The sequence below is a fragment of the Trichosurus vulpecula genome, chromosome 1 (assembly GCF_011100635.1).
Source record: "Trichosurus vulpecula isolate mTriVul1 chromosome 1, mTriVul1.pri, whole genome shotgun sequence".
In the NCBI taxonomy this organism is placed as follows: Eukaryota; Metazoa; Chordata; class Mammalia; order Diprotodontia; family Phalangeridae; genus Trichosurus; species Trichosurus vulpecula.
Genome location: NC_050573.1, coordinates 338,790,879 through 338,808,784, shown reverse-complemented (window position 1 = coordinate 338,808,784; position 17,906 = coordinate 338,790,879). Strand labels below are relative to the sequence as shown.

The 17,906-nt window shown below is 35.5% G+C and overlaps 1 protein-coding gene across 1 annotated transcript in view; it reads right to left on the bottom strand.

Annotated features, from left to right (window-relative positions):
• The window catches only part of DNAH5 (dynein axonemal heavy chain 5), a 314,391-nt gene that overhangs the window by 36,650 nt on the left and 259,835 nt on the right, over nucleotides 1-17,906 (bottom strand). The window contains exons 70-74 of the mRNA XM_036745231.1: nucleotides 16,896-17,017; nucleotides 11,710-11,859; nucleotides 7,967-8,212; nucleotides 1,434-1,653; nucleotides 482-687 (exon numbers count right to left, since the gene is read on the bottom strand). Of these exons, the coding sequence (XP_036601126.1) occupies nucleotides 482-687; nucleotides 1,434-1,653; nucleotides 7,967-8,212; nucleotides 11,710-11,859; nucleotides 16,896-17,017 (944 nt within the window). The remainder of the gene's footprint in view (nucleotides 1-481; nucleotides 688-1,433; nucleotides 1,654-7,966; nucleotides 8,213-11,709; nucleotides 11,860-16,895; nucleotides 17,018-17,906) is intronic.

Genomic DNA, 17,906 nt, shown 5'->3' with positions numbered 1-17,906 from the left:
TGTAATAAAATAAATAAAAGAACCACCCAAAAGTCTATTTTTATCATTTTAAGGTTTAAAGGTAACTGACATTTAGCAGATTCATATAACAAACTTTGGCTTCTATGAGTAGACGAAAGGCAGGCATGAAAACACACTCATGTACAAGCTTCTGAAGCAACCCAGAATTTCATTTTCATTTTCTTGGACTTTTAGAGGAAAAGATCTTCACAGAAGCATTCCCATGTAGCTGCCTAAATAAATTCAACTTTGCTTCAAGAGAGAAAAAGAGAGAGAGAAAGAGAAAATTGTCCACATTTTTCCTCAAAAGAAGTGGCAAGCAGGCAACTCAAGGCACAATCACTCGCAGATAACATTTTTTTCAAGCACAAAGACTACGACCACTGTTAGGTGATTTAACCCTGACACAAGGGAGTCAAGTCATTTTGAAACCTCAAGTGTATATTTCAGAAATGACATGAAATTGCATTAAGTGCAATACCTTTTTGATATCCATGTCATCTAAATGGTTTTGGATGAACTGCATAGTGGCATTAAAGTCAGCCTGATTGAATTCATAGGGGATGTTCCACCCCAGTGGGCCAAACTTGCGTCTTTCTTGGACTGTGGAGTGCAGGAAAGCCACAGCATATAACATTGGTTTCCACTGAGCCATATTACTGACATCCAGGAGATCTTGGCTAATACCTGTCATGGCCAAATGGATGAAAATCATTATGCATTTTTTATATTTTTCATTTAAGTTTCACTAAATGCAATGAATAAACAAACTTGATACTAGAGGTATCCAGAGGTAGCTTGGATTAATCCGCAAAAATTTTTCACAGAGTATTTTTTTCTTAAAGTAAGACTTTGAAGGCGGGGATGCATATGGCTAAGTGATAGAGAAGGAAGAACTACCTCTCAATATGTCTTATGAGTTATATGTAATATATACATATATAATGTGTGTGCATGTGTGTATATATGTATGTATATGTATACACACATATATACACATATGTGTGTGTACACACATACACATACTTTTGTGTGAGTGCATGTATATTGAGGATTATTTTAAAACACTACCATTCACAAAACAAAACCTGTTTATTATTTCCCTTACCTCCTGGAAGAGGGATAACTTCTATCTGAGTGTAGTTAGGTGACTAGAAATGTATATAGTTGAATAGTACACAGGAGCAATTTGTCATTATTCAAGATTAATAAAAAATATGTCAAATTGGAAAATTTAGGAGTACAAATATATGGAGAAAGTAGGAAATATAGGAGTTGATACTTATTCTTAATCATTACTACAATATTTACTTTTGATCACCATCTCCTTTTCTGTTGGTTAAATAAGAAAGAACTTCCTTTAAAAAATTCCTTAGGAAAGTATAATGGCCAAGAAAAAAGCATTTCTATTTGCCATGTAAAGTTTCACGCACCTCCGTACGTTCTTTTCAGACCTGCTCTGAGTCCCTGTGGAGGCTCGTTGGCAAATTTAATGGACATTTGAAGAAGGGTAATGGGGAACTGCTTGTGGACCTCAGTGGTCATCCAGAGGCGGAAGGCATCATGCACAGTCTCTGTTTCTATTATTATGTCCATCAGCTCATCCAAGAAATCCAGGCCCAGATGGCAGTTCTGCAGAAGTGCCCATCCTCCCTGCATCAAGCAGATGAAAAGAAAAATTGTTTGTTTCCTTCTGCACATGTATTGAACACTCATAAGGTCCATAGAAAGTGATTAGAATTTAATAAACAATAGCTCTAAGAACAACAGATAAAAGAGACACAATTTAAGAAATGCATCCTTGATTGTTTTTATTTAATTTTTACAGTAAACTAGAATGTCAATATAGCTATTAGAAAATATAGAAAATTGGGCCAGAAACCCTAGTTTTAAATACTAGCTCTTCTATTGCTGTCTATGTGACCATGGTTCACTTTTCCTCTCTGGGCCTTAATTTCTTCATCTGTGAAATGAGCAGGTTGGACTTTATGACTGAGGTTTCATCCAACTCTAAATCCTAATACATCACAAAAATAAACTGCTAGGAAACATGAAGAAAAACATCAAAATAAAAGTATATGGAATAGGATGAGATGACCTTGTGATTCATTAAAATCATTTTGAAAAATAGAATTTTTGTTTTGAATTGTGCCATGGAAGAGATTTGGGCAAGGTATTAAAAGTAATTAAGATTTTGCATATTACATGTGTAAAAATACTTAAGACTGTCCTATTTAAACAAAGAATTATATGGTTGAATCCATATTAAAAAGATGCAAATACTCTTCACACTTAAGTAAATATTAACATTTGCCTTTTTAAAGCATATTCTATATCTCTAAGTATGGATTGCTATATTTCAGTTGTGAACATATGAGTATAGCCACATAGCATATTGAGTGGGTCTATGGAGAAAATTTACCAGAAGTGGCTTCCTATTATCTATTGAATAAAGTTTACATTTATTTCCTGGCATTTAAAGCCTTCTAGATCTGACTCTACCTTACCTTTCCAGCCTTAAAATCAGGGAGAGAGGTAGAGAGTGGGAAGAGACATAAGTGCTTACTATGTGACAGGCATTATGCTAATATTACTCACGCATATCTCATTAGATCCTCACAAAAATCTTAGGAGGTAAGTGCTATTATTATCCCACTTTACAGTTAAAAAACTGAGGCAGATAGAAGTTGAATGATTTGCCCAGCATTAAAAACTAGTAAATGTCTCAGGCCAGATTTGATTTCAGGTCTTCCTTACTGTAGGTCCTCTTCTCTATCCACAGGGTTACCTAGAAGCTTTAGCTCTAGTCAAACTCGATTTTTTCTATTCTCTATCTTCAGTGCATATTCCCAGGCACACAGAAAATTATTTCTGTATCTTTACTAACTCTCTACCACAGATAAAGAAAGCCATCCTTCCTAACCACATTGAAAGCTTTTTTTTATCCTTTTAAATACAAATAAAATGTGGCTTCCTCAAAAAGGCTTCCCTTATTCCCCCAAATCAACTTCCTAAAAAATCTTACCTCCCTAGAATTTATATAACAATTCATTTTACAATTCTTTAATGTATTTATCTGTGCTGTGTCTTATCTATCTACTAGGCTTTAAGGTCTATGAGATCAAGGACTAAATTTCAAATACTCTTCCCCTAGAGAGGGCCCTAGTACAATACACTACCCAGGACATACATACTTAGGGCCCTAGTATAAGGTTCTACAGTAGGCACTATTGTGGTTCAGTCATTTTTACTCTGTCCAACTCTTTATCACCCCATTTGAGGTTTTCTTAGGAGAGATGCTGGAGTGGTTTGCCATTTTCTTCTCCAACTCATTTTATAGATGAAGAAACTGAGGCAAAAAAGGGTTAGGTGACTTGCCAGGGTCATACAACTAATAAGGGTCTGAGGACAGATTTAAAATCAGGGAGATGAGTCTTCCTGACTCTGGGTCTCAAACTCTGTCCACTCCACCACCTAGCTACCTGAGCTAAAATTTCTCTAAAAGAGTAAAATAGACACTAGATTCATTCAGATATACTTCCTTTGTTTTTCAGTTATTTCAGTCATGTCAGACTCTTTGTGATTCCTTTTGGAATTTTCTTGGCAAAGATATTATAATAGTTTGCCATTTTCTTTTCCAGCTCATTTTATAGATGAAGAAATTGAGGCCAAAGGGGCCAAGTGACTTGCCCAGAATTACACAGCTAGTGTCTCAGGCCACATTTGAACTGATTCCTATGCTCTATCCACTGAGCCACATAAATGTCCTATATATTGCCTTATGTTGATATAAAGGGCAATGGTATAGGTGTGTGTATGTGTATATGCATATGCATGCACACACGTGCACACACACACACACACATAACACACATACATACACAACCTGAAAACCTACTCATCGTTTGTCTTGTGAGAGATTATCATCCAGTGACATCCTAAGTTAGAAATCTCAAATAGAGTTGAGTCCTCTCTCAACCTTAGTAGGAGATTTCACTCATGCTAAGGGCATACATCTTAAACTCTAAAGTGTCTGACTATTTTCTTCTCTTGGGCAAATCATTTAATCCTGATTTCTTCTTCTGTAGAACTTATCCAGTTTCTACATAACCTCATGGTACCCTGAGATCCTTTTACTCCTTTGAAATGGCCACACTCTATTTTAGATGTTTAATTTCTCTAATGATGACTTGCTGCACCAGAGTTTCTACCACTTATTGGCTGATTCTGCCATGCCATAACAACGCTTTCAATGCAGACGCTATTAAAAACACTAATTATTGGGACAAATCACAAGCATGCCAATAATGAGGAGATATTTCATTTCATCTGTAATTAAAAGCTAAATATAAAACTGGAAGGTTAAAAAATATCTTTGATTATGATTCCAATTTTAGTTCCATATTTTGCTGCATGAGGCTGAGATCAAATCAACAGGGTACGTGCTCACTTTATACCCAAATTAAACAGGTGCACCCTTATTGCTGGTTATTTCTCATTTGAAGTATGGGACTAACTCCCCCACCTAGAATCGTTGTGGATTTCAGTGCTCTTTCAATAAATTCTCAAGATAATTAAGGTCAATACCTTAAGTATCATTTTTGGGAGGAAATATTGCTAAAAGATATTAAAATCACCCTTCTCTGTTTAGTGAATAAGACATAATGAATATATTTAACCCTTATCAATAATAATTTTCATATTTCAACCATCCACCAAATTATACCATTGATCATGTGTAACTGTGCCATCTCCAAGTTCTTTAATTCTGAATTTCTTTTTAATCATAATCTCCTGTTCTTTCATCTCTTCCTGTGTCAGTTGTTCCAAAGCTGCTGTTTATTTCCCAGACCACACCCATGCACTGTTTTTTTTCCTCTCTTCACAGTCTTGACCTTAACTGTTGATTACTTGATTAACTATTTAGACTACATATTGTCTACTACCTTTGAACACCTTGTCTCCTTGTCCTAACTCAACTGAGCCTTGTTACATAATGATCTTTTTCATCTCCAATTAATTCGCTATTAAAACTCTTCATAATGGCTACCACCAAATCTTTGACTCTCAACAAATGACTTTGCATACTACTTTAATGAAAAAAAATTGAAGCCATTTATTGTTAATGAAATAATTTTCCCTATTCCATGGATAAAAACCTCTCTATACTTTCACTCATCTTTTGCCTCTTAAATCCAGTCACTAAACCATAGGTCTGATCATATCTCCCTCTTTGATGAGCTCCCATACCCTCTTGTTTCTTTCAGGATCACCCATGAAGCCCTCTGCCATTGAAATCTTCCCATAACCTGTTGTTTCCGATTTTCCATTCTTTTTACGTGTGTTCCCTTCTATGCACTCTAACATCCAGCTAAGCTGACTTACTTACAATCCTTCAAACACAATACTCCAGTTCCTACCTCTGTTCCTTTATATTGACTATCCCTCATTCCTGGAATGATCTATCCACTTTCCATTTCAGTTGCCTTAGATCCTTTAAGACTTAACTAAAAAAATCCCCTCTGTCAGGGGCCTTTCATAATCCTAATGATTACTAAAGGCCTTCCATTTCAGATTAAATTTACTCAGTATTTCTCTTTAATGTATCTAGAGACTAGTTGTATGTTGTCTTTCTTATTAGAATATGTGCTCCTTCAGGACAGGGACTGGTTTTGTTTGTTTTGCTTTGTTTGTGTTTCTGTTTGGGCTTCGGTTGTTTTTTAGCTTGTTTTGCTTGGTTTTAGCCTTTCTTTGTACTCTAGTGCTAAACCCAGTGTCTGGCATATAGCAAGTTTGGTTGGTTGACTGATTTCTTTGCTATTGTCACTCAGTAAGATGAACCCTTTCTCCTTGCCAAATCTAACCCCTCTACTTATGTCCTTAATCTAGCCCCCACATACTTTTTCTGAGAACCTTCTCCAGTGATTGTTCCATCTCTCTTATCTTCAATCTCTCCCTTTCTATTGACTCCCTACTAATATATCCATGTCTCCACCAAAGTAATAAACTTCCACTGACTCTCCTTCATGGCAGTCTATCATGCCACATCTATCTTCTCTATCAAGATCCTAGAAAAAAAATAATCCCTATTCTAGAATCCCTGATTCCGCTTCCTTGTGGCCCACTTACTTCTCAACCCCTTGAAATCTTATTATCGGCCTCACTGTTCATCCAAGACTGTTCTCTCATGTTTATCTGTATTCATGTTGTATACTCCCCAGTAGGAAGCTCCTTGAAAGCAGATACTGATTTATATTTGTATCCTAAGAGCATATTCCAATGGTTTTTAATTGTAGACCCTTAAGAAATTATTTTTTGAAGATAGAAGCAAGGGCAAGAAATTGAGGATAATTTTTCTCAGGTCACTGTAAGAATCAATAGATGGAACTCGGGATCTTTAGCCTAGAAAAAAAGAGATTTCTGGGGATAGAAAGCTTCAAAGAATTGAAAAGCTCTTATATGAAAAAGGAATTAAACTTGTCCTGCTTGCCCTCAGATACAAAACTGGAAACAATGGAGGGAAGTTGAAGGTAGATATCAGCTTGATACAGAGAAAAATTTCCTAATATTCAGAGGAATTTCGAAATTAAATGAGATATCTCTAGAGTAGGTTCTTTTTAAATAGAGGTCTTCAGACAAAGACTGGATGACCGTTTCTTGGAGGTATTACAGAAGATACTCTTATTCTGGTATGATTTGGTCTATGTAACCTCTGAAGGTTCTTCCACCTTTGAAATTCAGCGATTCTTATCTATGCCCAAAAGGACATAACATCAGTATCTCTGTAGTTACAGAAAAAGATTCATTGAATATACATTGCTTATTTTAATTTCCCCCAATTCAGCATAGCACTGACACTACCAAAGGTCAAGTAATAGAAAGATCTTCAGCAAGGTGTTGGGTAAAGAATATAGAGATTTTTCACTGTTCAAACATACAAAAGGTATTTTCAGTTCTACATACTTAACTTCCATTATAGACAATTTGTAAATAGTAAACTATTTTAAAGCATGTGTTTGAAACAGTTGTTTTTTCTGGAGGAATAAAACGTAAAAATACTAATTGGTGGATAACAATATTAGGTACCCCCATTTGGGTACTACTGATAGCAGTTTCTTTCTCCCTACTCAAACATGGACTCGGCCTATGGCCATCTTCTTTCCCTCCTTTAGGAGAGATTAACATTACCTAAAGGGCAGTTAGGTGGCACAGTGAATAGAATGCTGGGCATGTAGTCAAGAAGACCTGAATTCAAATTGCTTTCAGATGCTTACTAGCTATGTGACCCTAGGCAAGTCACTTAGCCCTGTTTGCCTCAGTTTCCTCATTTGTAAAATGAGCTGGAAAAAATGGCAAAACACTCCAGTATCTTTGCTAAGAAAACTGCAAATGGGGTCAGGAAGGGTCAGACCCAACTGAAATGACTGAACAGTAACAGCATTCTTTAAAAGAATAAAAAGCTATCTCTAGTAACTCACTATCCCTTATTTCCCCAGTGAAGCTTCCTTATCACCTAAAGGTATAAAAATTCCCAGCCATAGGCAATTGGGGCCTGTTCTAATTGATGGATGTCTGAAGACCACACAAGTTACCTTACATTTCACTATGTCTTGCCCCGAAAACTAGATGTATTTGCATATGGAGATGGAAGGTGGGTCAGGGAAGGGTGTTCAGAGAAGCTAATTGCCAGGTTTTCTTGTTACATATCTTGCTGTGTGATGGCAAATTAAACTTCTTATTAAATATTCACTGACTTGTAGGTACCTCATTTCATTCTAACATTGAAAATGAACTGAGAGTGCTTCTCCTAGAGCCTCCTCCAAAGATGCTCAAATAGAGATAAATAGACCTCTAAGGTCCATAATAGTAACATTAACAAATCATAAAAGTTTGTGCACTTTCATATTTATAGTTACTCAGTTTTAAATAAAAACTAATACCAAATTAGTTTTTGAAGTTTTCTTACGTTTGCCATGGTCTGTTGTAAAAGCTTACGAGCATGAATTTCTTGACCTTGACCCATAGAAACATAGCGTGTTTCTATTTTCAATCTTTTTCCCAAAGCAATGATGGAATCAGTAGGATCAGAGCCCATAGACAGAAAACAGATTAGTGGAGTTCGTGGATCTGATTCTTCCCATGTGTTCTCCAAATCAAGAATAACTCCTTCTGCATATTTTTCTCCCATAGTGTCCACGACATATTTACGGGCCTATAGGAAGCAAAGTACAATGAAAAATACAAGTTAACAAAATAGAGAATGATATTCTGAAGGAAAATTCCATTATCAGGAATATGTTTAAAGTGATTGTGTGTGTGTGTAACAATGCAGCATAGCTTTGCAAATCTTTTTTTGTTTCTCTCAGTAGTATGTTACTTATACATATATGTGTATGTACGAAATCTTCATTGTTCCAGTTAGAATTTAACAACAATTATTATTCCACCTAGTAATTCCCATGGACTTCCACCATTTCTCTTTCCAATATCTATAACCTAATGAATGAAAAAGCATATATTAAACATTTACTATATGCTAAGCACTGTGCTTAGCAAATATAAGCATTGACTTAAATAAATTATGCTTTTCCTATTAACCCTTCTGGCACTATGCCTATCCAGAGATCTCTTAATAGCTTTTCTATGTCTAAGGAGTTTCAAGTGGTGAAGATCATGCTTTCATATTAGAATTCTTTACTTTCCAAATCAATTCCCTTTGAGAATTTGATTACTCAGTGTTCATTTAGTTTATACATGTATTGTGTAAAACACTATATTTTCCTAGAAATTTGCCTGGAGCATTAATATTAATAAACACTAATAAAGCTGTGTTGTTTGGCTTCAAAGTAACATCATCTCTGTAATCATTTTTGGCCTTTCTCAACTTTTGTTTTCTTCTCTTCTTCCCTTTCTCCCATGCCTCCACTCATTATTTTTCCCATTTGCCTAGTGACTTTTGCTGCTTTGAATTTAATTTTTCCTCTTCTACATATCCCTAATATTCAGTCTTAATAGTATAAAATGCATACACATTTGGTACCTAATATATATTTGATACCTAATAAATCCTTCTGACCTGAGTTGACTGCCTACTCATCATGATCTTTCAAAAAAAAGCTAAAAAATCTATTAGAAGCAATGATGGCTATGCTTAGTGCAAAAAAAAAAACCTTCCATTGAACTCAAGGACATTATTGAAAAATGAAATAGTAGAATGTCATACTGTATGAGTTTCAGGATTGATATTTTATAGAAAAAAAAGCTAGATGGCTCAGTGAGTAGAGCACTGGCCCTGGAATCAAGAGGACTGAATTCAAATCTTGCACTTGACACACTTACTAGCTGTGTGACCTTGGTCAAATCACTTAACCCCAATTGCCCTGCCTTGCCCCCTCCAAAAAATTAAAAATTAAATGAAAATGGTGCTTGTTTACACAGAAATAGCAAGAAAATGTGAGATATAAGGTTAATAAAGAATAAGGTTTGTTATCTCACACCTTTCAGATAATACAATAGGAAACATGTCCTGTTTAATTAGCACTGAACTTTCAAGAACAGTGAATTTTCCAGTATAACTGAAAAATTAATATGTAGAGGTGAGAGACTGAAGTGTTTTCACTGAAACCAGGTTTTAAGTCCAAATTAAACACAGATAAATTGTAATAGAGCTATAATTAAAAAAAAAACTTTGACATTTTGAAACAAAGACAGTTTGCTATTAAAGCACTGCTTGTACCCTAATGGCCCCATCCAAGTTTGATGATCAGAGGAAGATAAGCTTGCTGGGACTTATTTGGACAAAATAATAATAATGCTGAGGATGTTAGGAAATATGGTCTAAATGATGATAAGATGAAAGCTAAACAAGAATTTAGGATGTTGAGAGCATGGGGCTCAGGGTATTTAGAGCTGGAAGAGGCTTTCAAAATCATCTAATGAAGTTCAACCCTGTCATGTAACAGATGAGAAAAATTTGGGCCTGGAAAAATGAAATGACTCTTCCATGGTCACTGAGATAATAAGTAGCAGAGAATATATTATTTCCTTATTGAGGAATGATCTTCTGGATTATGAGATGGCTGTTCCATTGTACTTTGGAACTCAGTTACAAGCTCTCTGCAGAATTCCAATAACAGATCTCTCTGTGTGCCTTACTAAGCGCTTATTACTATTACACTGTGCTTTATTTAAAGAAATCCTCTAATTATTCATTTGTATAGGCATTAACCAACAAGCCTCTCAGAGGCAAATAAATTCAAGTCTTTTGTCTAGAGGCTTTAGAAAGATTTCATGAAGCAAGATTCTTAAAACATTAATATACTGATTCAAACATATTAAATTTAAAAATCCTTCAGGCCAAGATACTTTCTGGCCACCCAGAATGCTAATTTTCCTAAGTGAAAGCTGTAGGCTTGAGGGTCTTTGTAGCTTACTCAGGCCCAAAATTTAATAGATGACTTTTACAGTGCTGTAAGGTTTAGAGAACTCTCCACATGTTATGTCATGTTTCTAATCTGTGATCCAACTCACCAACTCATTAACTTCATATTATTAGAAAAATGAATATTCAAAGCACTAAAAATAATCACCACGGTAGAATAACACAGGATGTCCCCAAGCCTGAATATTTTTTTTTTAAGTTTTGAAAGCATTTAGGTCTTACGTTTAAATCCTTTGCGCTTATTTGACAATCTGCTCATACCACCAAAAACATACTTGAGTCATTTTTAAAACATGAATAATTGTTACTCAGCTATTTAATACTCTAAATAGTCCAGAATCACACTTTCCAAAGGGGGCACTTAGCAGGCAGCAATATATACTGGATTGCTCAGCATTAGACAAAATCCATAAAAGTATGAAGTATCAGTATAACCAAAATGATTCAAATATCAAGTAGTACTTTAAGCATATATCCATCTGAAAAAAAGAGCTAGTTGGTGGGTGGCCAGAAAGAAAAACATCATATCCCACCTGGCTGCTCTCCTGGACTTCATCACTGTCTCCAGAAACTCATCTTCCTACAAGATCACATAAAATTTGAAACTCAGACCTCCTCAGCATGCCTTCCAATGGCACCCTTCCTTCTTAGGATTGGAGAGGGAGGAGGGTAAACATCAGAGAGCTCCTCACAGATCCTTCATTTAAGGAAGGCATCCAGGGTAGCCATCTCATCATTTCTCAACTAGCTGCAGCTCTTCATCATGGCCTTCCCAAGCATGAGTACAATCCCTTCCTCCATCCCCCTTTTTTACTTCTTTTTTATATATGCTTTCATCCCCCCTCAACAGACTGTTAGCTACTTGAGGGCAGGAATTATCTTTTGCCTTTATAACCCCAACACATAGCACAGTGACTGGCATTTACTAGGCACTTGATATATAATTACTGACTGATGACTGACAGAATATATGAACAGGAAGTCAGACTTTTTTAAAGACAATAAGAATATATGGTTACATAGGTAACAAATTGAAGAGGCAAGATTTGAGTCTAGACCTGTTGACTCCAAGTACAATATTCTTGGAGGGAGTGAGGATCTCATTAAAATTAACATATAAAACATATTATTAAATTTGAGATGCAGTTATATTTTTAAAAGCTATTCATTTTCCTCATTCAATTTCCTCATTTGCAAAATGAAGAGTTTAAACTAGATTATGTCTAAGATAACTCTCCTCTCTAAAACACTCTTATTCTATAATTTACCTGTGCAATGGTTCTGTCAGGACACCAGGACCTAATAAGCAAGAGACGTCGAAAACAGTCAAGAGATTGATCGTAAGCATTTGGAGCAGGTTCCTCTTCAGGATTTTCCTTATCAAACCAATTTTTCCACATTTTCTCATTTCTTGAAATCTTAAAATACCAAGAGATTAAAAAAAAAAACTATGTCATACTACATGAAAATCAGGCTATAGTACATTGCAAATTTTTTTTTCAGCAGAAATTCTGGGCCACCTAAAAATTTTTGGACTTGACCTCTTTTTTCCTTTTTTATTAAACTTTATATTTGAGTGTTACAGAGTGAGAGCAAAGTTAAAAATCAAATAAGATTAACACCGTATTCAAGCGGTGTTAACACATGACAAGGCAAATTCTATGTATTCATCCTCACATTTCTCATGCTTTTTTTTAAAGTATGCACTTCATAGGGAATAAAATTAACTGATAAATAATTTTCATAATCCAACCTTAAGAATTCTCATTTGCACAACACAAATAAAAGGAAGTTAGAAATGCATTATTATGTAAAATAATTCAGAAGGTTGTCTACAATTGCTGGCTCTACTTTTCTTTCCTTTTGCCCTTATCTTAATAATCTAAAGTCTGTCATCTGACTTCATCATTCACTTCTCCCTATCATGGTCTTGTAATTGCCAAACCCAATCACCTTTTCTCAATCCCCATTCTTCTTGACCACCTTTGCAGCTTCTGACACTATCAATCACCCTCTTCTCCTTAATACTCTCTTTAGGTTTTCTTAACACTATTCGATCTTGGTTCTCCTCTATCTGTCTGACTGCTCCTCAGTTTCCTTTGTTTTATCTTCATCCAGGTCATGTTTATCAATTATGGTATTCTCTTCCCCACCAAGCTGTGTCCCAAGTCCTCTTTGCTTCTCGCTCTATTGCTATTTTGTTTGGAGATCTCATTAGTTTCCATGGAATCAATTATCATCTCTATGCTGATGTTTCTTAGATCTCCTTTTCCAACCTTAACTTCTCTTCCACCCTGCATTCTCAGATCTGTAACTGCCTACAGGATATCTCAAATTGGTTTTCCAATATATCTCAAATTGGTTTTCATGTATAGATATATATATATATATGTATATGTATATGTATGTGTATATGTATGTGTGTATATATATATATCTTAAATTGAACGCCCAAAACTGAGCTCATTACATTTCTCTGATACTATTTCCTCTTCCTAACTTCTCTAATACTATGAAGATTATCAACATCCTCCCAGTCACCCAGGCTTGCAACCTGTCATCCATAATTCTTCATTCTCTCTTACTCCCTATATCCAATCTATTTTGAAGACCTAAAGATTTTACCTTCATGACATCTCTTGTATATGTTCCCTTCTCTCCCGACATTGTTACTACCTTCGTCATAGAGGCCTTCATTATTATATGTGTGAATATTATTATATCCTATTGATTGATCTTCCTCCCTTAAATCTTTCCCCACTTGTCCATCCTCCATTCAGCTGTCAAATTGATTTTTCTAAAGTACAAGTATGACTATATCACATCCTTCCCTATTTAACAAACTCCAGTGGCTCCCCATCATCACCAAGATCAAATATAAAATCCTCCAATGTGCTTTCAAAGTCATTTATAACCTGGCTGCATTCTACCTTTCCAGTATTTTTATATTTTACACCCACATATAATGTGATCCAAGGACACTGACCTACATGCTGTTCCTTGCACAAGACATTCTGTCTCCAAAATCCAGTCATTTTCAGGTGGTCTGTGTCTGCAATGCTTTCCCTCCTCACTTTAAGCTCCTGGATTCCCTGTTTTCCTTCAAGTCCCAGCTACAGCCCCATCTTATTACATGAAGCTTTTTTTCTACACATCCTTAATCCTGGTGCCTTCCCTCTGTTGATTATTTCCAATTGATCCTGTATATATCTTGTTTATACATAGTTGTCTGCCTGTTGTCTCCCCCTTTGGATTGTGAGTTCATTGAGAGTGGGGTCTGTCTTTTGTCTTTCTTTGTATTCTCAGCACTCAGGACAGTATCTGGCACATGGTAGGTGATTAATAAATGCTACTGACTGAAATAGGATTGTCAGAATGTTCATATGTTTAAACAGTGTACAAAGAGCCAACAAATACTCTCCATATCCTTTGGCCTCTAACAGTCCAAGTCAGGAAAATCCACATGGCAGACAACTGAAGATGGAGTGAAGAAATACATAACGTATACAAAAAGACATAAATTCAAAGGGTAAATGCCTTTACTCAGTATTGGAGTAAAAGGAAAATCTTAGTATATACATGTTTAGACAAGTTGAGATGAGGAAAAAAATGACTATTTCTCCAAACAGCAAAGAGTGAGACAGCATGAAATAGAGGCTAGAACACTGAACTGTAGTTAGCAAGATGGAAATTCAATTCCTACTTTCAACATTCACTAGCTATGTTGTCTTGGGCAAGTTATTTAACCTCTTCAAACCTCAGTTCTCTCATCCATAAAATAAGAGGATTGGGTTGACCTCTGATGTCCCTGAAAACTCTAAATAACTGAATTACAGGAAGAAGATAAATGAGACAAATGAGGGCAAATTCATTACAAGTAAAGCATGTTTTAGATGCAAAACCAAGATGACTAATGAGTGCAGGGCATTCAAAAATGAATGCCAAAAAGGAAAAAAAGGCAGAGACTGTGGGGTGCATAAGGAAAACCACAGCGTTGGTAGTTGGAGGCAAGCTTGACAGAGTTTTGAAGCTCAGTTACTCTCTTTTCATATAAAAACTTCTGATTTTTCTATATTTGTTCCCATTCAATAACATTTATTTAAACTCTTGGAAAAAGTCAGGACCTATTAAATTAATTAAATCTTGTGTTATGTTAGGTGTTGGTAACATAACCAAGGGAACAACAAGGCCTTCAACTAGGCAGTCTCTCATAACTGTGAAATCTGCTTCTGGGAAATGCAGCTTTCAACTTACTTGAAGCAGAAATGATAAGAATTCAAAAGGAAAAACAAAAAGTTACATGGAAGAAAAATATTAATATGGTAGCAAAATGCCCACCATACTCACACATAGTGCCTATCCCCTCTTGGTTAACATGGTCCTATAACCAACAACAGGTCACTAATGTGTGGAGTTGGCTGTGTGTTGTACTATTGAGTGTTAAAAACAAAAAAAAAAAAGCAGATGATGGCTTTAGCAGCTATGGAAGGCAGAAAGGGATGAATACTTCCCTCTATCTGAGACTGGTGAGTCTTCTGAAGTGAGAGCTAAAAAAATATCAAATTAGTTGGCTCCAGAAGAAATCTTTCTGATGGTTCTGCTTCTAACTGATATGTAGAAATTGTGGAGTATGCGTGTCCTGTGTACGGCTTACCCTGCTGGTAAACTTCCAATTTATGTTTTATGGAGGGTTTCTTTATAAGAAGCTATTCCTTTGTTGCTGTGAACTATAATGATTTGGTCTTCCTGGCTTGTGCCTGGGAAAATTTGGTTTGGGGAGGAGGCATCATTAAGGGGCTTCATCCCAAACTGCATATACAAGGAGAGCCTGAAATAAGCTGTACATGAAATGCCTTAAATAGCACTTCTGAGAAAGGTCAGGAAGATAAATAGCCATACGATCACCAGGTTGTGGAATCAAATTCTCTAAATGATATTGATAAGAAGTGCAATTTCAATAACTCCGTAAATTCATCAAATATTTCAGTTATAGGTGAAGATTATCAAGTTACAAATAAAGTGATGTTCTGCATTTGGATGTATTAAGTCTATTAGAAGTAAAAGACTTTGACTCAGCAATACCACTTCTAGGGCTGTATCCTAAAGAGATCATATAAATGGGAAAAGGAACCATATGTACAAAAATATTTATAACAGCTTTTTTTGTGGTGGCAAAGAATTGGAAATCAAGGGAATGCCTGTCCATTGGGGAATGGCTAAAGAAGATGTGATATATGAATGTAAAAGAATATTACTGTGCTATAAGAAATGAGAAGCAGATGGACTTCATAATGACCTGGAAAGAATTATATGATCTGATGATGAGTGAGGGCAGCAGAACCAGGATTACAGACACACAGTATCTGTGATGACTAACTTTGATAGATTTGACTCTTCTCAGCAATGCAAGGTTCTAAGACAGTTCCAAAAGACTCATGATGGAAAAAGCTATCGACATCCAGAGAAAGAATTATGGATTCTGAATGTGGATTGAAGCAAACTATTTGCTCTCTCTTTTTTTTTGGGGGGGGGGGAATTTCTTCTTTCTCATGGTACATGCCAGTGGTTATAATTCTTCTTTACAACTTGACTATTGTGAAAATAAGTTTAATGTGAGGGTATATGTAAAAGCTATATTGGATTACATGCCATCTTGGTTGGAGGGATACAGAAAGGGGAAGAAGAGAAAATGTGGAACTCAAAAAATTGTGGAACTGAGTGTTGTAAACTAAAAATAAAAAATAAAAAAAGTAAAAGACTTATGTTTGGGGACCCCCCCTTTTTGTTTTTATTTTGGCTTTGGTGTTTTTTTTTCCTTTGGATAGAAAAGAGAAATATATTTAGATAAGAATCCTAGGAATCAGGTTGCTTTGCATCTTGGTCTTCACTCTGACCAATAGCAATTATTTTGAGCACATTTGTTGATTTTGTTCAAACTCTAGATTGTAAACTAGACTTAATTATTTAACAAAAGTATGTAAAATGGATTTATCCACCCGTATTTATCTAGCTTTAACAAGAGTTCAACTCTGCCACAAGAAGAGACAAGCAAGTCTTAAACAAGATTGTGATTTTTGGTTAATTTTTAAGTCTTTTTGTTGAATCAATCCAGCAAAAAAAAACTGCAGGAATTTAAAGGGAATGAAAATGCTAACATTTTACTACATTGATCCATAACATACAGGATGTCTTTTTATATCTTCGTCTATCAACTTTTCTACTTAGAAACCTCAAATGGCCCAGCTGAGCAGTTCCTCACCACATCAGAGTGGTAAAAATAGAGTAGTGGTTAGTTGACTGAAAGGAAAAGGTTGTATACATGTGAAAATAAAGGTGATGATAGGAAATTTCTCCTTCTCCCTGAACACTGTAGCAATCAATGGATGATCAGTGTACTTTAAATATCAGTGCTCAATATCATGTTATTATAAAGTTAATTAAGTATGTTACCTACTTGATCAAGGACATCTGAAAATTGTCTAAGTTTACTAAGTTCCACCAAATTCAACCATGTCATATCCAGGATCCATTTAGATGGTTTAGGAGGACAAGCTTTAAGATCCAACGAAGCACCACCTATAAAATTGAATAAACAATAGTGTAAAACTTTCTTTTTCTATACTTAAGAAATTCAGAAAATATTCTACAATCTCCTTCTGTTAATATTTCATAGTTTAGAATTTCATAAATACAAACTTAAATTTACTCTTAACAATAGGGTTGTAAGTACAATTACAGTATTGGAGGGTTTTGATTCAATCCCGAAAGGAAGAATTTTCCAGTGTTAACACAAGCAGCAGATTTAAAGAAAAAACATTTATCAGATTTGTCAGTGATGCTCTGTGTGGGTGAGGGACCCCATTTATAAAGATCCTGTTCCAAAATTCAGTGAACTATTTTACTTCCCTTCCCCGCATGTTGACTAAGTTTATCACATATGTTCTTTCAGTACAAGTAGATTTTTTCAATAAGCATAGACATTGCTCCAAAATTTCTATTCATAGTATAACTGAACTCTTCATATCTCTGAAATAAATTGTCTTTTGTTCATTGTACAAGTCGCAATCCAAGTATGGAAACTGACTTACTAAAGGGAAACACCAGCCTTCAAAGAAATAGTTAGTCAGTCAAAGCATTAGAATTCCCTGACATCCTAATCAAAATGCTTCATTTTTCAGCCTACCCATGCTTAAACTTTCTGCAAAATGTACTCTGTTGATCACCCTCTCTTTTTAGAAATACTTTTCTTTTTCACATTCAGAACCGTTGCTCTATCCTAGTCCTCTTCTTACCATTCAAACCTTTCCTTGTTGGTTCATCTTCCTCCATCCATCTACTAACTTTATGTCTTCCCTGAAACTCTGTCATTGACCCTCTTGTCCTTTCTTTACACTTTCAGAGGCACCATGGAGGAGTGTCGAATTTAGTACATATCAAGAAGTCCTCAGTTCAAATCCTACCTCAT